This window comes from Sturnira hondurensis, unplaced genomic scaffold (genome assembly GCF_014824575.4).
Source record: "Sturnira hondurensis isolate 20B ecotype Veracruz unplaced genomic scaffold, ASM1482457v3 Scaffold0001872, whole genome shotgun sequence".
In the NCBI taxonomy this organism is placed as follows: Eukaryota; Metazoa; Chordata; class Mammalia; order Chiroptera; family Phyllostomidae; genus Sturnira; species Sturnira hondurensis.
In genome coordinates, this window is record NW_028074503.1 from 13741755 (window position 1) to 13759280 (window position 17526).

The following is a 17526-nucleotide window of genomic DNA, read 5'->3' on the forward strand; positions in this document are numbered from 1 at the left end:
TCATCAGGTTCTCTCATCAGGCCCAGTGTGGGCCACCACCTCATAATGACTCCGACACCCTCAAGGAGAAGCAGAAACTATCTACCCAAGAGCTTCTTTCCCCAGGCTCACCTGTTTCTAGGGGCTGAAGCCCAAGAAACTGTTATGGCTTGAAGTGTTCACATTATCCCCATCTTCCAGGCTGTTGACTATATGTGGGTTTAAAAATAAGCAAATGTGCTGACGCTATTCACAGAACAGGCCAAGTGAGCTTTTATTAGTTAGCAACACCTGGAGGAGTTAAAAGCTGGAACAAGCTGCAGTGAGTCCAGCTCTACATGTGGTCCAGTGTACATGTTAACAGGTCCAGTTTCTAATGGAATTTTCCACCTAGAAATGATAAAGTCTGATTTTGGTCCCCAGGGGACCTTGGCTCAGGGGACGCCTTCTGAAGGAGATCATTCCCATCTGCTGGCTCCGCAGGCTGGGAGAGGCAGCACCTGAGTGTTTCCTAAGCCATGGGTGCACCTCTGACGCTATAGTACCATGAATTTGGTCTATTTGACTCCTGGGTTTAAATGCTTTTTTAAATTTAAATTTTATTTATTTTTTTTATTGTTCAAGTACAGTTGTCTCAGATCAGATGATCCATCTGCAAGTGCCAGTCAAGAATGCTGAACTTCAGCAGCACGCCCTTAGAGGAACCGTTTGTTATTAGAGAAATGAAACAAGTGAATCAAACAGGATTAACCCCTTCAAACAATTTAACTAGGCATTTCTTACAAATAATAGAGAACAAATTCCTTTCATTCTGCTGAGGATAACCAGAAACACAGACCTGCGAGGTCTCTAATTGAAAAAAAATCTCATCAAACCGTATCCTTAAAATCTATGCAATTTAATGAAGTTCTATTTCAATACAGTTGATTTTACAAGATAAGAATCAGCAGCCTCTCATAAATGCTGATTCTAGAGAAGATAACAGTCTCCAGTTCTCTTGCTGAGTTGAATAAGTAAAACTTTTTTTTTATCAGAAGAGACTAATTCCTTGTCTGAAATCTCACTTCGAAAGTGATATCAAGTGTCCATTTAGATGTTTTAAAGGAGCCACGTATTTGCTCAACGGTGGCCCCAGTTTCCTGTCATTTTGAAACACGAAACTTAACTCAGCAAGTAGGTGAGTACGAGCCACCCTATAGCCCAAGAAATCAAGCGTGAAATGATACAGTTGGATTTCCTCACCATGTCAATTTTAATCTTTGGTAAAGTTATGTTCCTTCATTTTTATGTGTGTTGTTCATTCTAAATGTCATTCGGTGCCATTGTAACTACCGACTGGCTGCTGTGAAGGCCTGTGTCTTGCTCTCATCACTGCCCAGTGCAGCGTGGGTAGCGACGGCTCCGCTCCATGTGGTGATTTGGGAACCCAAGCTCCTCCATCCAGGGCTCTGGTGGTTTCTAGAATTTGGAGTCCTCGATGGCTCCTCTGTATCTGCCTCAGGCAAGAGAAGAGAAGCGGAAGGTTGTACAGGGGTGTTATCAGTCAGGCCTGTTGGGGGCCTTGTTTGCTTTCGCTCATGCTCCATTGGCTGTACTCAGTTACATCATCAAAGCCCAGTTATACAGCTGGGATATGAGGTCTGTGTGTCCAGCAAAGAAAGGGAAGGGGGTTGGCATGCACATGGCGTCACCTTGGCTACACCAGCAGACTCAGATGCCATAAGCTGCATGCTGCAAGGTTGATATTGTTAAGTCCTTTGTAGGTCTCAGGCCACAGAGAGGATCAGAGCTTAGTGGTGAGCAGGATCGTGAGTCAAACTGCTGGTATTCAAATCCCAGCTCCATCATTTATCAGATGGGACATTAGGCAAATAACTTAGTCTCTCTCTGTGCCTCAGTTTTTTCACCTGTACAGTGGGGATAACAATGGAACTTACTAATGTTCATGTAAGGACCAAATGAAGTAACATATGCAAAATGCTTACATGGAACATAATGAATAAGTATTTGTTAAATACATTTTTAAAAACTGAGACTGGTAACAAAAGAGACTGCATGTCCTCTGTGGTATGTTGTGATTTGAATATGTTGTCATCCAAATGAAAAATGTTTCTTTCAGTTGAACTGTAAAAATGTTTATTGAGCAACTATTAATTGGAATGTGTCAAGTCGGAAAGAATTTGCGTAAGTAGGCTTCTCACTGAATCAAAGGAAATTGCGTTTTCCCCACCAAATTTGCCTTGTAAACTCTGTGACTCGTAATCCATGTTCACGTCAGCATTGTGATTTTGGTTTCCGCTCCCCAGATGCATAGATTCTCTGGGGCCCCTCGGAGTGGAAAGTGGCCCTGGTGCCCGAGGGGCTCCTCCTCTCCCCCTCCCCCATCTGCATCTCTGGGCTCTGTCAGTGCCCCTCCCATATTGTTGTCCCATCTGTCCAGTCGTAAGCAGTCTGCTCCCAGTCTATTTACACCAGCCCACTACCTCTTCCGATTAGGAGCTGAATTTCCGAGTAATGCTTGATTTGAAAAACCCCATGAGGGCAACACGAAGTGGTTTCTCTACACAGAGTCCCCACCCTGGAGCAGGCTGGCTTAACAGGCTCTCTCTCCCGCAGCTCGATGACTGCACACTGCAGCTGTCCCACAACGGCGCCTACCTGGACCTGGAGGCCACCCTGGCGGAGCAGCGGGATGAGCTGGAAGGCTTCCAGGATGACGCTGGGTAAGAGCCGCAATCGTCACTGCCGACCTGTCCTGACCTTCCGAGAGATGGGGGCACATGGAGGCCTGAAAATGTTTCGGGGAAACCACCATACCTTTGGCCTTCTCTTCACTCGTAGTCACACAAAAAACCAGGGAGATGCCAGTGACCCCTGTAGGCACTGCAGACCCTTTTGCATTTTGAGTAACTATTGTTTTAAAAAATTCAATTACAGTCAACATTCAATATCACAGTAGTTTCAGGGTGCAGCACAGTGGTTAGACATCGACAGAACTCCTGAGGTTATCCCCCTGATGAGTTTAGTGCCCACCTGACACTGTGTCCTTGGGTCGTTCTTCTCGACCTTGGGGGCTCCTTGGGGGTCAGAACATTTCTGGTGTAGTTTAATCCAGCCTGTGGTATTTATATCCTGTTTCCTTTTTGATAAAAGCCAAATATAATTAAATTAATATTATTAAGATTTTAGTGGATTGACAACTGTTTCAAACGTTGTTTTTTTAAAATTATATTTAAAAAAATTTTTAAAGATTTTATTTATCTTTTTTTTTATTTTATTTTTATTTTTATTTTTTTAATATTTTATTTATTTATCTTTAGAGGGGAAGGGAAGGAGAGAGGGAGAGAAATATCAATGTATGGTTGCCTCTGCTGAGGACACACAATGTATCGTGTGTCCCGTGCCGGGAACTGGCCTGCAACCCAGGCATGTGCCCTGACTGGGAATCAAACCACGATTGTGGTTCGCAGGCCCGCGCTCAATCCACTGAGCTACACCAGCTAGGGCCCCAAACGTTCTTTTTAATGGTAGGTTACTGAATATTTAGTTTTCTTGGCAGATGTCTTAGTAGATCATTTTATACTATATCATCTTTTGAATTCATTGCACTTGGAAGCAATGATTAATTATGTTAATTAGTGTCAAGTCACTTTTACCCTGCATTTAGAATTGCTTAATGCTTCTGATTGCTGAGTCTGAATAAAGTAATACACATACAAAATCAAAGACATGTAGAGAAAGTAAAATCTCTGTAGGAATATGCTCATACAACCAGCCATTCCTATATTTATTTATGAGGCCCCCTGCCTCCCTCTCCATCCCTCATCTGTCTAGAGCCAAGTGTATCTCTGATTTTATCACCCTCCTCCTTAGAAAGCTTCAGGGGCTCCTGGTTGCTTTCCAAATAATGCTCAGCTATCTCAATCTGGTGGTCAGGGACCTCTCCCAGAGTGGTCTGGACATTACCTTGCTTGAGTTAAAAGTGTATTATAATCAGATGAATATTACCTGAGGAGACTGATTTTTTCATGGATGGCTAAAAAAAAGTAGGGGACCCTTGTTAGTGTTAGTTTCCTACCTGACTCCACTGTGTACTGATAAATTCCTGATTCCCCTTGCTTTATCACCCATCACAATTTATGGTCCATTTTCCCTTAATTATCAGTTTTTTCTGCTGCTAAAACTCCACTAGGTCAGAACTAGACCTGTCTGAATATCCAGTGCCTAGCTTTTTCTCAGAACCTTATGGGCACTTAATGAATGTTGGTGGCCAGGTAAATGAGAAGACTCCAGAATGGATCTCTGAATGTCATGACCTTGAGCTCCAAGAAAACCAGGTGCTTGGTAGGACCCAGGAGGGCTCTGTGGGGATGTCCTTCCTGTGTCCTGAGTTGTTCCACGGACCACACCAACAGTGCAGGCGAAAGACCTGGACGCTGTCATCGGCTGTGCACATGTGAGGGTGTCATTATTAAGTTCCATTGGATTCTGCTCATCATCATTTCCAAAATAACTATTACTAGACCAATAGATTCAAGGAAATTCTATCACTACAGTTTTCGCCAAGCATCTGACATGCTATCCTGATACATAAGATGCCATATGTATGGCTGGACGACTGTCTAATTGAATGACTTTATGGCTCATCGATCCAGGAGAGTTACGAGTAAATCATTGCCAACCTGAAAAATGTCTCTAGTGGTGTTATGCTTGAAGACCATGTCCTGTTTGACTTTTTCTCCCATATCAAAAGTTGAATGGTTTCGAGATAGCAGCTTAGAAAAAACAAGTGTTAATGTAGGCAACAATATAAAGAATTAAGAGCCATGAAGAAAATTACTTTTATGGGGCATCTGCCATGCCAACCACTATGCTAGGCACCTTATTGAAGGTATGTTTGTTTAATAGCTTATGCTTTTAACAGTCCTATAGCTGGATTTCACTGTCGCCATTTTTCATTGGAAACAACTGAGGGTAAGAAGTTAAGCTACACAGATAGGTCTGCAGAGCCAGTGAATGGTGGAGCCAAGTCTGAACGTAGGAGTGACCAGTTCCCGGGTCCGTACAGGCATACCTTGCTTTACTGTGCTTCACTTTATTGTGCCTCACGGATGTTGCCTTTTTTACAAATTGAAGGCAAGGCCCTCCCCCAGAAAAAGATCGCAACTCACTTTGTTGTGAGACTTGCTTCATTGCGAGACTCGCTGTGTTGCCGTGGTCTGGAACAGTATCTCCCAGGGATGTGTGTGCTCCTCCGCCACCCCAGGAACACCTGGGCAAAGGCCCTTTAGGTCTACTCAGGATGTACATTTGAACCTTTGGTGACACAAGGTTGGTTCATGCAGGGACATCTTCAGTCCCAGGCTACAACACTGCCTGCCGGGGAAACAGGCCCCTGCCATACTGCAGGTTGGCTGCAGGGCAGACGGGTTTCTGTCGTCTTCTGGCCCCGACACTACAGCGCACACCATCCTCACCAGCGTCCAGGTGCTGGGAGTTTCTTTCCTGCTGTTTCTGAAGAGCCAGGGGCCCTGCTGCAAGGTCACCGGAGGAGGTCCTAGGCTTAATTTCTTGCTCTGTTCCCTTCCGAATCACCATCACCTGGCCCTGGGCCCATGGTCCTTGTCCAGGTTTCTGTCCCACAGCAGCATGCGATGCTGAGGAAGTGAATGATGGCGAGAAGGCGGGGCTGACAATGTGGGCAACTGCCAACAGGGAAAGGCAGCCCCAACGCGGTTGGGTAGCTGCACATTTGACAGGTGTGCCCCAAACTCACCCCAGATGTGGGATTTATGTTTTTGAAATAGCTTTTGTTTGCCGTGACCCCCCCCACCCTTGTCCCCTGGAATGCACTCAGGATGACCCTGTTTCTCCAGAAGAGCATGAAGAAGCCACCTTTATGGGTCTTCAGTGGGCAAGTCCCTCTGTCGCTGGCCCAGACTGCTGAAGACATGCCAGGATCAGACTGTCCTGGCATTGCCAGGCACCGTGGTTATTCCCTGGTTATTTACCACACTGAGCGCTGGAGAGCTGGCAGGAGGTAGCCTGCAGGCTGAGCCCTCCTGCCCGGGTGTGGGGTGTCTTGGCACATCTGCAGCCTCACCACACCGAGCAGCCCTCCTAGGTTCTCTCCTGGAAGCGTGGCGTTTGGCAACGTCTGGGTGCCTGTGAGAACTCACCACTCCCACGAATGGGAGTTAAAATATAATTTCTTCCTAGTTAACAATTGCCCATTTTAGGCATGAAGAGGTCAAATGAAATACCATTCTTGTCTTGATTTCTTGCAAAATATCTCCTAACGGGGTGACCATCTGACGAAGTTGTGGGGTGGGCTATGTGAAAACGATGGGGTTTCTCGGATGGTGTGTTCCAAGTGAATTTTCCTTGCTGGAGGAGTTTGTTTCTTTGTTTTTGTTCATTACCCTGCTGTTTTTGCCAGGACTAAAAATTAACTCGCCCCTTGTTTAGAATTATCACTCAGGCTATAGCTAATCATAGAAGAGGGCAAAAGACCTTCGAAAGAGGAAGGACAAAGCAATTATTCTGCTAGAAAAATGGAGCCCGGTCTGTTCACTGGCTTTCAAGGCCGGGGAAATTAGCAGCGGAAACAGAAGCCCTGGAGCTTCTGGGTCATTATGCCTGACCCTGCCATGGTATGACGTTGGGCAAGCCACTTTACCCCTGATAAGAGTTAATAACATGTATTTATAAAATGAGGACAGTATTACCTAACCCTGCTCCTCCCCTGAATCAGCAGGATTCCAACAGGGCCTCTGGCGTCTGGGGAGGGTGCAGTGCAGGGCGGCATGCTTAGCAGCTGGGGCACGGGCTGAGTGGTTAGTCTCTCGGGGTGTGACCAGGGGAATGTTACTTCACCTCTCTGAACCCCAGTTTCCTTTAAGCGGAGATGATATAATCACAATACTGCCTCCTTCGGTTGTTGTGAGGCAAAATGTGATGATGTATCTCAAATAGTAAGCTAGTTTCTTGCATATCAAATATAGTCAAAATGAGTAGCCCTTGTTATAATTACAGTCAGAATTTGAGAAGATGATACTTTGAAATGGAAATCACTGGATTTTAGACTTGGAAGGGCTTATGCATTTTTTCTTTTTTCCTTTTTCTTGCTTGCTTGCTTGCTTCCTTCCTTCCTCTTTTCTCTCCTCCCTCCCTCTCTCTTTCTCTCTTTCAGAAAGCCAAAGCTGCAGCCTTGCCCATAGGGCAGAGCTGGGCCAGAGCCCCTCACCCTTTTTGCTCATTCCTGCCCCTGGCGGAACTAGTGCCAGCTGAGGCCCACAGGGTACTGTCCCAGAGAAGGTGGGGTGGAGGGGGCAGTAGGCGGGAGCATGGCTGCGCTAAGAGTGGGCCTGAAAAGCTCCGTGCTTTAGGGACTCTGTAGGGACCAGTGTGGTTGCCAGATGTGGCGTAAGCATCCCCAGGTGCTCCTCTCCTTGAGTAACTTGAAGCCTTTCCATCTTTCTCGGCTTGACCCCTAAACACAGCTGCCGCTTATCTCTCGGTTTGCTTATCTGCCACGGAGCCTGGTAAATACATCACCCCCACTCCTGTCCCCAAGGGTTGTGGGGGAAGGGAGAGCCTGGCAGTGTGAGGCTTGAAGCTCAGAAATGAAGAAGGTGGGGTCTTTAGGGGTGTGTGGGCTTGAGTGGGCCAGCTCTGCAGCGGACATGTTTAGAAGGGTGAATGGGTTTGGGTGATCTCTGGTTGGACTTCTAGTCACCCAATTGCCCCAAGGATCTCTGTGTGTGTGTATGTGTGTGTGTGTGTGTGTGTGTGTGTGTGTGTGTGTCTGTGAATCCCTCTGCGCAGTTGGTGGGTGTACAGGGTTTTTGGATGGGGAGGGGTTTCAGCAGCCTTTTATCAGATTTCCAGAGTTCTTTGTGTCCCAAAATGTCAAGTTTGAAGGAATAGGCAGAGCCAACTTTGAACCAGTGCCAACTAAGGAGGCTGCCTCTGAGTACCATGGGAGAACGCTCTTTAGAAATGCTGGTTTCTAGGTGCCTGCTTCAGGAGGTTTAGGCCTGGGTCTGAGAATCGTATCTTTTAAAAAGCTCCCCAGGTAGTTGGCTGCTGGGGTGGAAACCTACAGTAGGCTCTGGATCCTGGAGAATATTGCAACCCCCTGAGGAACTTTACCAACTTCCCTCCTACACCCAGCCCCGGACCAATGAAAACAGACCTTGGAGCTGGGCTCAGGCTTTTTAAAGCCCCCACCAGGTGATTCCCCTACATGAGGGAGCCTATTCCTGCAAGTGCTGCAGTGAGTCAGACGAGAGAGAATGAACCCCAGGGCTGCGTGGACAGTGGAATTTGATAGGCCCTAAATGCCTTCGAAGGCCGGGGTGTAGGGTGGGATGAAGACAGCAGCAGGTAGGAGTGGGGGTGCCCGGGTAGATGCTGGCTGTATAGCGTGGGTTGGGGTCAGACAGGAGAGAACTGACCTGTAGAGAGGGGGCTATCGCGGAGCTCCTCGAGTGAGAGGGAGGCTGGGGGAGTGGGCAGACCTTTGAGCAGGGAGGCTCTGGTCAGATGTGGGTCACTGTAGGGAGTCACCTGATGGGCCTGGTGGCCAAGGCAGGCAGGTGGAGTGGGGTCTGCACCAGATGGAGACAAGAGAGAGCCATGAATCTGAAGGTGTGGTACTGGTTGAGCAGAGGGGAACCAGAGAATAAAATGGACACGTGAAAGGAGATGGACAGCCTACAGATAGAAGGTAGACGGCTTCGAGAAGTAGTGAGGTTGTGGGGTGGGGGCAATTTGGGGAGGGGAGAGGAGGTTTATACTGGTTAGTCTGAGGTTATGGCAGCCGCGTTCAAGGTGGGAGGGGCCAGGTGAGAAGCATCATGGAGCAGAGAGACTGCAGGGTGATCCATTGCAGGAAGGACCAAACTTCTTTAAAAAAATTAAGTCTCTTTTTAAAAAGTGGATACTTAGGCTGTTTCAAGGACACTGTGTTGGTTACAAGATGCTCTTAGAGACCCAGGCTTAGGGCGCGGCTTTCGTCTCTGGTGCTTCATCATAGTTAGAGTTTGGCTGCTCTTCCTCCGGCATCACACGGAGGCAGGGAGGGGTGTGTTGGCTAGGGTACAGCTTCTCTGTTGTAGTGAAGAGAGTCCAAAATTGGCCGTTTAAAGAAGATAGAAGTTCATTTCTTTCTTGTGCAAGGGTTCAAATGTGGGCAGTCTTTCTCAGGGCTGGTAGAGGATTCCATCTCTGTGGCCAGAGTTGCTTTGCTTTTCCCTATCTTCTGCCTCCCCTCAGCCAGGAAGAAGGAAATGCACAGGGGAGTGCTTGTCTGTTTTGTGCAGGGAGCTCTCGCTCATGCCCTTGGCCAGAACTGGGGCTCACATTATGAGTCTGGGCATGTGTCCTGTGAACCCTGTAGTGCTGTTACTGTGGGCATACAGCGGTCCCTGCCCGAGACGGTGAAGGGCAAGTGCTGGTGCCCGTTAGCATGTCCCATTTAAAAAGCTCTTCTGAAAAGAGCTTTTTCAGAAGCACCAGCAGCAACTTCCACATACAGTTCACCAAAGAGGACTGTGGCACATGGCCACCCTTGGGGGCTAAGGAGACTGGAGAATGCAGTTTTTAAGTTGGGTGTGTTGTCACCTCAAACAGAAATGGGTTCTTCTTTGTAAGACAAAAGAGGGGCGTGGGTATTGGGTGGGTGACTGGCAGTGTGTGCCTCAGCAAGGAGAGAAAACTCCACAGCAAGGAGGGCAGTGAACACCACGGGCGGAGAAACCAAGTTGTGAGAGGACCAAGGCAAGGCCAGGGGTGTCGTGAGGAGGAGAATTTGGGGGGTCTTCAGGGAGAGAGGGAGCAGAAAAGTGGTAGAGGAGAGAATAGAGGACAGAAGGAGAGGCCCTGGGTCCCACCAGACTGGGAGCTGTGAGCAGGTTCAGCCAAGCTTTCTTCCTCATTAGGGGCACCTGAAGAAAACAGGAGTTAAGTCTTCATTTCTTAGGCATGACACCGAAAGCCAAATATTATCATCCCATTTTACAGACAAGGAAGCGGGGGCTCAGAGAGGCTGAGTAACTTGTCCAAGATCACACAGCTGGCTTCGGAGCCTACGCTTTTCTCCGTCCTGTCTACTAGGGCAAACCAGCGTGTGTCTGGAGATGAAGGTAGTAGCAGCTGGCTCTCTTGGACTTGGAGCTTTAGAGCCAAGTGATCTTAGGTAACACTGTCTTTTCGCTTGCTGGGGACTAGTTCCAGTCCTTCTTCATCTCATGCCTCAGGCCGAGCGCTGGCCAAGACCCAGCTCCAGAAGCTCGTATTCCTGGGGCAGCTGCTGAGGGGCCCCTGGCTGCTTCTTCTGCCACATGGTCAAACATGTGTTTTCTACCCTTGATTGAAATCACAGTTCAGTTCTAATTTGAGTGGAGGAGTATTTGGGGGGTGTTAATTGTGTTGGCTGCAAGGAAAAGTCATCAAGCCTTTGGCTCTATGCCACTTAATAAATTAACGAATGCACTTGTTCTCACTGTCACAAAAACAGTTTATATGTTATTCTTATAAAAATATTCTCTTGAGAGACGGGGGCAGAACTGAAACACATGGGTTTCAGTGTGACTTGCTTGCTTAAACCAGATACTACCCCCATCCTCCACTGGCCCAAGGCTATAGGCATTATTGTAGGAGAAACTTGTGTATTCTGAGGAGCCAGGAAGTTTTGGAAAGTTCCTTTATCGGCAGTCCCCTCATGTCCCTGGCATGTTTGCCTTGATGGGAGTCCCCGTGAACTGTGCCTCTGTTTTAGGTAGCTCTCTTGTCACTTGGGTAGCATTGGCCGCGGGTCTGGGCACCCGATTGACTGTGGCTGGTCTCCAAAGCTGGTGATGTTTCCCTGGCAGTGTCTGTGCTGATAGGAGTGGAATCGGAGTCTCCCTGGGGAGTGTCAGGTCACATTAAATTGCTCTTGCCCCTGGGTCATCCTGTAGCCAACAGGCAGGTTCGGGAGGCGTGGCAGCTGTGAAACTGATACAGCATGTCAGGGCAGGGAGGAAAGGATGCTGAAGCGCTTATGCTGAGTCCACACCGACAGCCTCACATTGATTTTTTTTTTTGAACATGGGAGCTCCATGAAGGTAGATACCAAAGTTTGTATTAGGGTTCTCCAGAGAAACACAGTCCGTAAGATATCTGTCTATCTACCTATCAACCTAATGTATCTAATCTGATCCATCTGGTCTACTGAGTCTATCTAGAGAGATTTATTTCAAGTGTTGATAATTGGTTCCTTCCATTGCTGGGACTGACAAGTCCGAAATCTGCAGAGTGGGCCAGCAGGCTGGGAATTCAGGAGAGAACTGATGTTGCAGCCGTGACGCCGACACCTGCAGGGCAGGCAGGGCTTCCGTGCTGCTGCTGTTTTGGGCAGAACATGCGCCTCAGACAGGGCAGAACGAGGTGATAGGTGAGGGACCCCCATCGGGGAGATGACGGGAGTGAGCACTCGGGGGCGGGCGGCCGAGGTTGAATCTGCGTTCTGTCACTTTCTAGTGGTGTGACTTCAGCTGCGTTGCTTAACCCTTCTGGGCCCCGGTTTCCTTATGTTACGAATAGCAATACTGTTACCTATTTTATAGGAGTTTTGTGAAGATCAAATCTGTATAAAGTACTTAGAATCTTGTCTGGCACGTGATAAGCACTCCATAAATGTTAACAACTATTATGATTATTATTTTCCAAACCCAATTTGACACAGTATCCCACTTGGGGCAGGGAAGAGTACACCCATGATTATTTAATTTCCCTCTGAAAGTTCTAGCTGTGAGACAGGAACAGAAGACCAGGGCATGTTTACTACAAAAGGGGATAAAATGATTATTTTTATGTAGATGATATGATTGTCTCCCTAAAAGAAGCCCCCCAAAAAAGCTAAAAGATTTTGAGAGTCAATAATAGCAGTGAGATGGCCATATACAAAGGGAATACTTAAATATCAACCTTTCTTCAATACATCAGCATCAAAGCCTCTAGCAAAGGGACTTTATGATGGGTGTCCTCTGTACACTGATATGTGATATCAATGAATTCTTGGGATAAACCTTATTTGGTCCTGTTATAGTATTTTCTTAATTCGATTTGCCAATATTTTCTTAGATTTTGCATCCTAATTTTTTATGTGTGTCTTCTTTGTTAGATTTTAGTGTTGAGGTTAAACCACTAAAAAAAAGAAAGAAAGAAAAAGCAGAGACTCTTTGCACTGTGTTGGCCAAAAAGTTTGTTGTGTTTTTCTTCCTGTAAAATAAAAGACAATTTTTCATTTTCACCAATAACTTGATTAATTGGATATTTTGAGTACAATGGCAATTTTCTGCTATTGGCTTCTACTGTGTAGAGACCAGGCAGGGGCGCTGCTAAACATCTTCCAGTGCATAAGACAGCCCCACAGCAAGGAATTATTTGGCCAAAATGTCAATAGTACCAAGAAACTTGCAAAAATGCTTTGGACATGTTCGATCAATCACAGCACCTTCTCCATACACTGCACAAATATTTTTGTGTGTATTTCAGTTGCATTTTTACCTTTCTTGAAATAACACATAATACGCTGAAAATGTTGCATATCTTCTTCCTGCTCCAATATTAAAATGGCTGCACAAAAACTCGTCATTTGAAAAAATTATTATTCTATTTTTTCCATTACCATTTAGCCCCCTTACACTCCAGACCATGGCCCCCCAACAACCACTGCACTGTTGTCCATGTGTCTTTTTTTGTTTTTGCTCAACCCCTCCAGCCCCTAATCCCCCTCCCAGAGCTGTTATCCTGCTCTCCATCTATGAGTCTGTCTCGATTTTGCTTGTTAGTTGAGTTTGTTCATTAGATTCCACATATGAGTGAAGTCATATGGCATTTGTCTTTTTCTAACTGGCTTATTTCACTTAGCATAATGGTCTCCGTGTCCATACATACTGTTGCAAAGAGTAAAATTATGTTTTTTATGGCTGAGTAGTACTCCATTGTGTAAATGCCTCGTAATTGTTTTATCCACTCATCTACTGATGGATACTTGGGCTGCTTCCATATCTTGGTGATTGCAAATAACTCTGCAATGAACATAGGGTGCTTATATTCTTTTTTTATTTTTTTATTTAGTTGTTGTTCAAGTACAGTTTTCTGTCTTATACTCCCAGCCCTGCCCCCCCAGTGCTCCCCACCTCCCTCCCATTTCCGCCCCCCACCTTAGTTATTGTCCATGTGTCCTTTATACTTATTCATGTGAGTCCTTCCCCTTTTCCCCTGTGATTCTCTCTCCTCTCTCCTCTGATCCCTGTCAACCTGTTCCGTATTTGAGTGTCATTGGTCATATTTTGCTTGTTTGTTTGTTTTGTTGTTTAGCTTCCTGTTAAAGGTGAGATTATATGGTTTTTGTCTTTTACCACCTGGCTTATTTCGCTCAGCATAATGCTTTCCAGTTTCATCCATGATGTTGCAAAGGGTAGGAGCTCCTTCTTCCTTTCTGCAGCATAGAATTCCATTGTGTAAATGTACCATAGCTTTTTGATCCAGTCATTGACCGATGGGCATCTAGGTTGCTTCCAACTCTTGGCTATTGTAAATTGTGCTGCTATGAACATTGGGGTGCATAGGTTCTTTTGGATTGGTGCTTCTGGGTTCTTAGGATATACTCCTAACAGTGGAATTGCTGGATCAAAAGGCACGTTCATTTTTAGTTTTCTTAGAAAATTCCAAACAACAACAACAACAACAACAAAAGAAAATTCCATACTGTTTTCCATAGTGGTTGTACCAGTCTGCAATCCCACCAACAGTGAACTAGGGACCCCTTTTCCCCACAACCTCTCCAGCACTTGTTGTTTGTTTCTTTGTTTATCATAGCCATTCTGACTGGTGTAAAGTGGTATCTCATTGTGGTTTTAATTTGCATCTCTGATAGCTAGCAATATTGAGCATCTCTTCATGTGTCTCTGGATCTTCTGTATGTCCTCCTTGGAGAAATGTCTGTTCAAGTCCTTTCCCCATTTTTTAATTGGGTTAATTGTCTTCTTAGAGTAAAGTCATGTGAGTTCTTTGTATATTTTGGAGATTAAACCTTTGTCTGAGGTATCATTGGCAAATATGTTTTCCCATACAGTCGGTTGTCTTTTTATTTTAATGCTGTTTTCTTTAGCTGTGCAGAAGCTTTTTATTTTGATGAGATCCCATTTGTTTATTCTTTCCTTTATATTCCTTGCTTTAGGGGACATATCAGTAAAAATGTTCCTGTGTGAAATATCTGATATTTTCCTGCCAATGTTCTCCTCTAGGACTTTAATGGTGTCACAGCTTATATTTAAGTCTTTTATTCACCTTGAGTTTATTTTGGTGTATGGTGTAAGTTGGTGCTCGAGTTTCATTTTTTTGCATGTAGCTGTCCAGTTCTCCCAATACCATTTGTTGAAGAGGCTATCTTTACTCCATTTTATGTTACTGCCCCCTTTGTGGAATATTAATTGACTGTAGAGATTTGGGTTTATTTCTGGACTCTCTGTTCTATTCCATTGGTTTATATGCCTGTTTTTATGCCAGTACCAGGCTGTTTTGATTACAGTGGCCTTGTAATACAGTTTGATATCAGGTATTGTGATCCCTCCTACTTTGTTCTTCTTTCTCAAAATTGCAGCTGCTATTCAGGGTCTTTTATGGTTCCATATAAATTTTTGAAGTATTTGTTCTATGTATGTGAAATATGCCATTGGTACTTTAATAGGTATTGCATTGAATCTGTAAATTGCTTTGGGTAGTATGGACATTTTGATGATGTTAATTCTTCCAATCCATGAACACGGTATATGTCTCCATTTGTTTGTGTCTTCCTTGATTTCTTTCTTCAGTGTTGTGTAGTTTTCTGCATACAGGTCTTTTACCTCCTTGTTTAGGTTTATTCCCAGATATTTTATTTTTGTTTTTGCTATATTGAATGGTTTCTGCTTTTGCTGTTTCATTGTATGAAGCCAGCATCATCCTAATTCCAAAGCCAGGTAGAGACACAACAAAGTAAGAAAACTTCAGGCCAATATCGCTGATGAACATAGATGCTAAAATCCTCAATAAAATATTGGCAAAATCGCATCCAACAATACATCAAAAAGATCATACGCCACGACCAAATGGGATTCATCCCAGGGATGCAAAGATGGTTCAATATTCGTAAATCAGTAAATGTAATATATCACAAACAAAAGCAAAGACAAAAACCACATGATCATATCAATAGATGCAGAAAAAGCTTTTGATAAGGTACAACACCCATTTATGATAAAAGCATTCAGAAAAATGGGAATAGAGGGAGCATTCCTCAATATAATAAAGGCCATATATGAAAGACCTACAGTCAACATCATACTCAATGGGCAAAAACTAAAAGCTTTTCCACTAATATCAGGAACAAGACAAGGTTGTCCACTTTCACCACTTCTATTCAATATGGTATTGGAAATTCTAGGCACAGCGATCAGACAAGAAAAGGAAATAAAAGGCATCCAAACTGGAAAGGAGGAAACAAAACTGGCATTGTTTACAGATGACATGATAGTGTACATGGAAAATCCTATGGCCTCTACCAAAAAACTGCTTGAACTAATAAATGAATTTGGCACAACAGCGGGTTACAAAGTCAATATCCAGAAATCAAAGGCATTTTTGTATACCAACAATGTTCTTTGAAATTAATGTTTTGGGTTCCTTCAGATATATTCCCAGAAGTGGGATTACTGGGTTGAAAGGTAGATTCATTTTTAAATTTTTGAGGTAGCTCCATACTGCTTTCCACAGAGGCTGCACCAATCTGCATTCCCCAGAATTCACCAATGTTGATAATTTTTTTCTAAATGCACGCTGACATGACAGCTGTCACAATGCATTCTAACAAAATTGTTTTGAATAAAGTTAAAACAACTAAGGGCTACCAGAGCCATGGCACGGGAATAACGTGACAGACTTTTTGGCCAACCCAACATCCTTTGTGAGTCCTGGAGCAGGCTGTAGCGAGGCAGTGGTACAGCAAAAGGCTGGTGCCACTGGTGACTGTGGAGTCAGACACTCTGTTTTCAGGCCTGATCCCATTTCCACCAGCTCTCTGACTTTATGGAGGTGATGTCATGTCTACAAGCTTTGCTTTTTTCATCCATAAAATGGACACGGCAATGGTACCCACATCTAAGGTGGGAGCAAGTGGGGGTGGGTGAGGGAAAAGGTGGGAGATGAAGGACACTTTCTGTGGACCTGGCTGCATTCACTACCACTTGTCTCCCTCTGGCCAGCTCCCTCCTCTGCTAGTAACTCCTGGGATTGGGGGCCTCATCCCATTAGGCAACTTCCACAGCCCTTGGCTCCACAAAGAACTTCCACACAGATTTCTCCTGACATAGCATTTTGTATACGGGGCAGGCAGGGAAGGAGGTATAACATTGGAACGATAAGAGATAAAAGGACTACGAAGTAGACCTTCTTTGTTCTGTGGTCTCTTAAGTTCCATTAGGGTTTCACTTAGGCAGTCCGATGGCTTGCCTGGTTTCTCAGCGGGCAACACGGAAGACATGGCACCACAGAATGGCTGTTCTACCAGGACTTCCTTGGAAAGACTGTCCTACTTTTCACGAAGGTGCCCAGAGTCCTAGAGTGACTGCCCACACACTCCCTTTGGGGCTGGGGAATTCTGTGGGAAAACAGCATTTCCTCCAAATGCGACTTTGCAGTTGTTCAAAGGTTAAAGTAGGGGCCCTTTGAACTTCTCCAGAACTTGAGCTATTCTGAAATCTTTCCCCTGGAAGCACGCATGCTTCCCCACTCTGGGCATCTAAAGCATGTCCTTTGCTCACTGTTTGGTATTTACCATTGACTCATACTGCTGATAACATCAGTTACAGACAGTGCTCAGATCCAAGGACTTCAGGTTTGCTGTTCCTCATAGTCAGGGCCTGGCTACTGTCAGAGGTCCCACCATTTCCGCTCCCATCTCTCGGCAAGGCTCCTCACACAGTGGTGGCCGCCTGCACCCCAGAACACCTTTCCTGGTCGTTCTCAACAAAGGCTGTTCAATAATTCAGCTCGGTGCACCTAACTGAGACTTTCTTCCCAGTACGATCACAGGAATTGAAGGAGTGACAACATCATGATTATTGAGAAAGATATGTGTGTGTGTGTGTAAGAAAGTTTTGAAGAGACTGTGCTTATAGGAGTCTCAAGCTTGTCTTCTGAAGATGGGCCGAGTGTTGGGTATCTATTGTGAGCTCCTGGAGACTGGCGCCCATGCACAGCAAATGTAAAACAACCAAATAAATGGAGTAAGAAGGAGGGGTTCCTGGGGATTTGAAGGGACTGAAAGCAGTTTCTCTACCCGCAGGCAGGGCAGGAGGCTATGCGTGCTTTTGTAGGTCTGTGCAACTGGCTTTTCTTTCTTCTTTAAAGAATTTTAAAAAGACAAAACCCTTTTGAAAGCACACTTTCCCCTCTTCTCTGACCTCAAGAATAAACATATAATTGTTTTAGTGACGACTATGGATTCATAATCCC

At 45.2% G+C, this 17526-nt stretch overlaps 1 protein-coding gene across 8 annotated transcripts in view; it reads left to right on the forward strand.

The window, feature by feature from the left end:
• FHOD3 (formin homology 2 domain containing 3) overlaps positions 1-17526 on the forward strand; it is a 438646-nt gene that overhangs the window by 51841 nt on the left and 369279 nt on the right. For all 8 annotated transcript variants that reach the window (XM_037033114.1, XM_037033132.1, XM_037033123.1 and 5 more), the window contains exon 2: positions 2596-2702. In XM_037033114.1, the coding sequence (XP_036889009.1) occupies positions 2596-2702 (107 nt within the window). The remainder of the gene's footprint in view (positions 1-2595; positions 2703-17526) is intronic.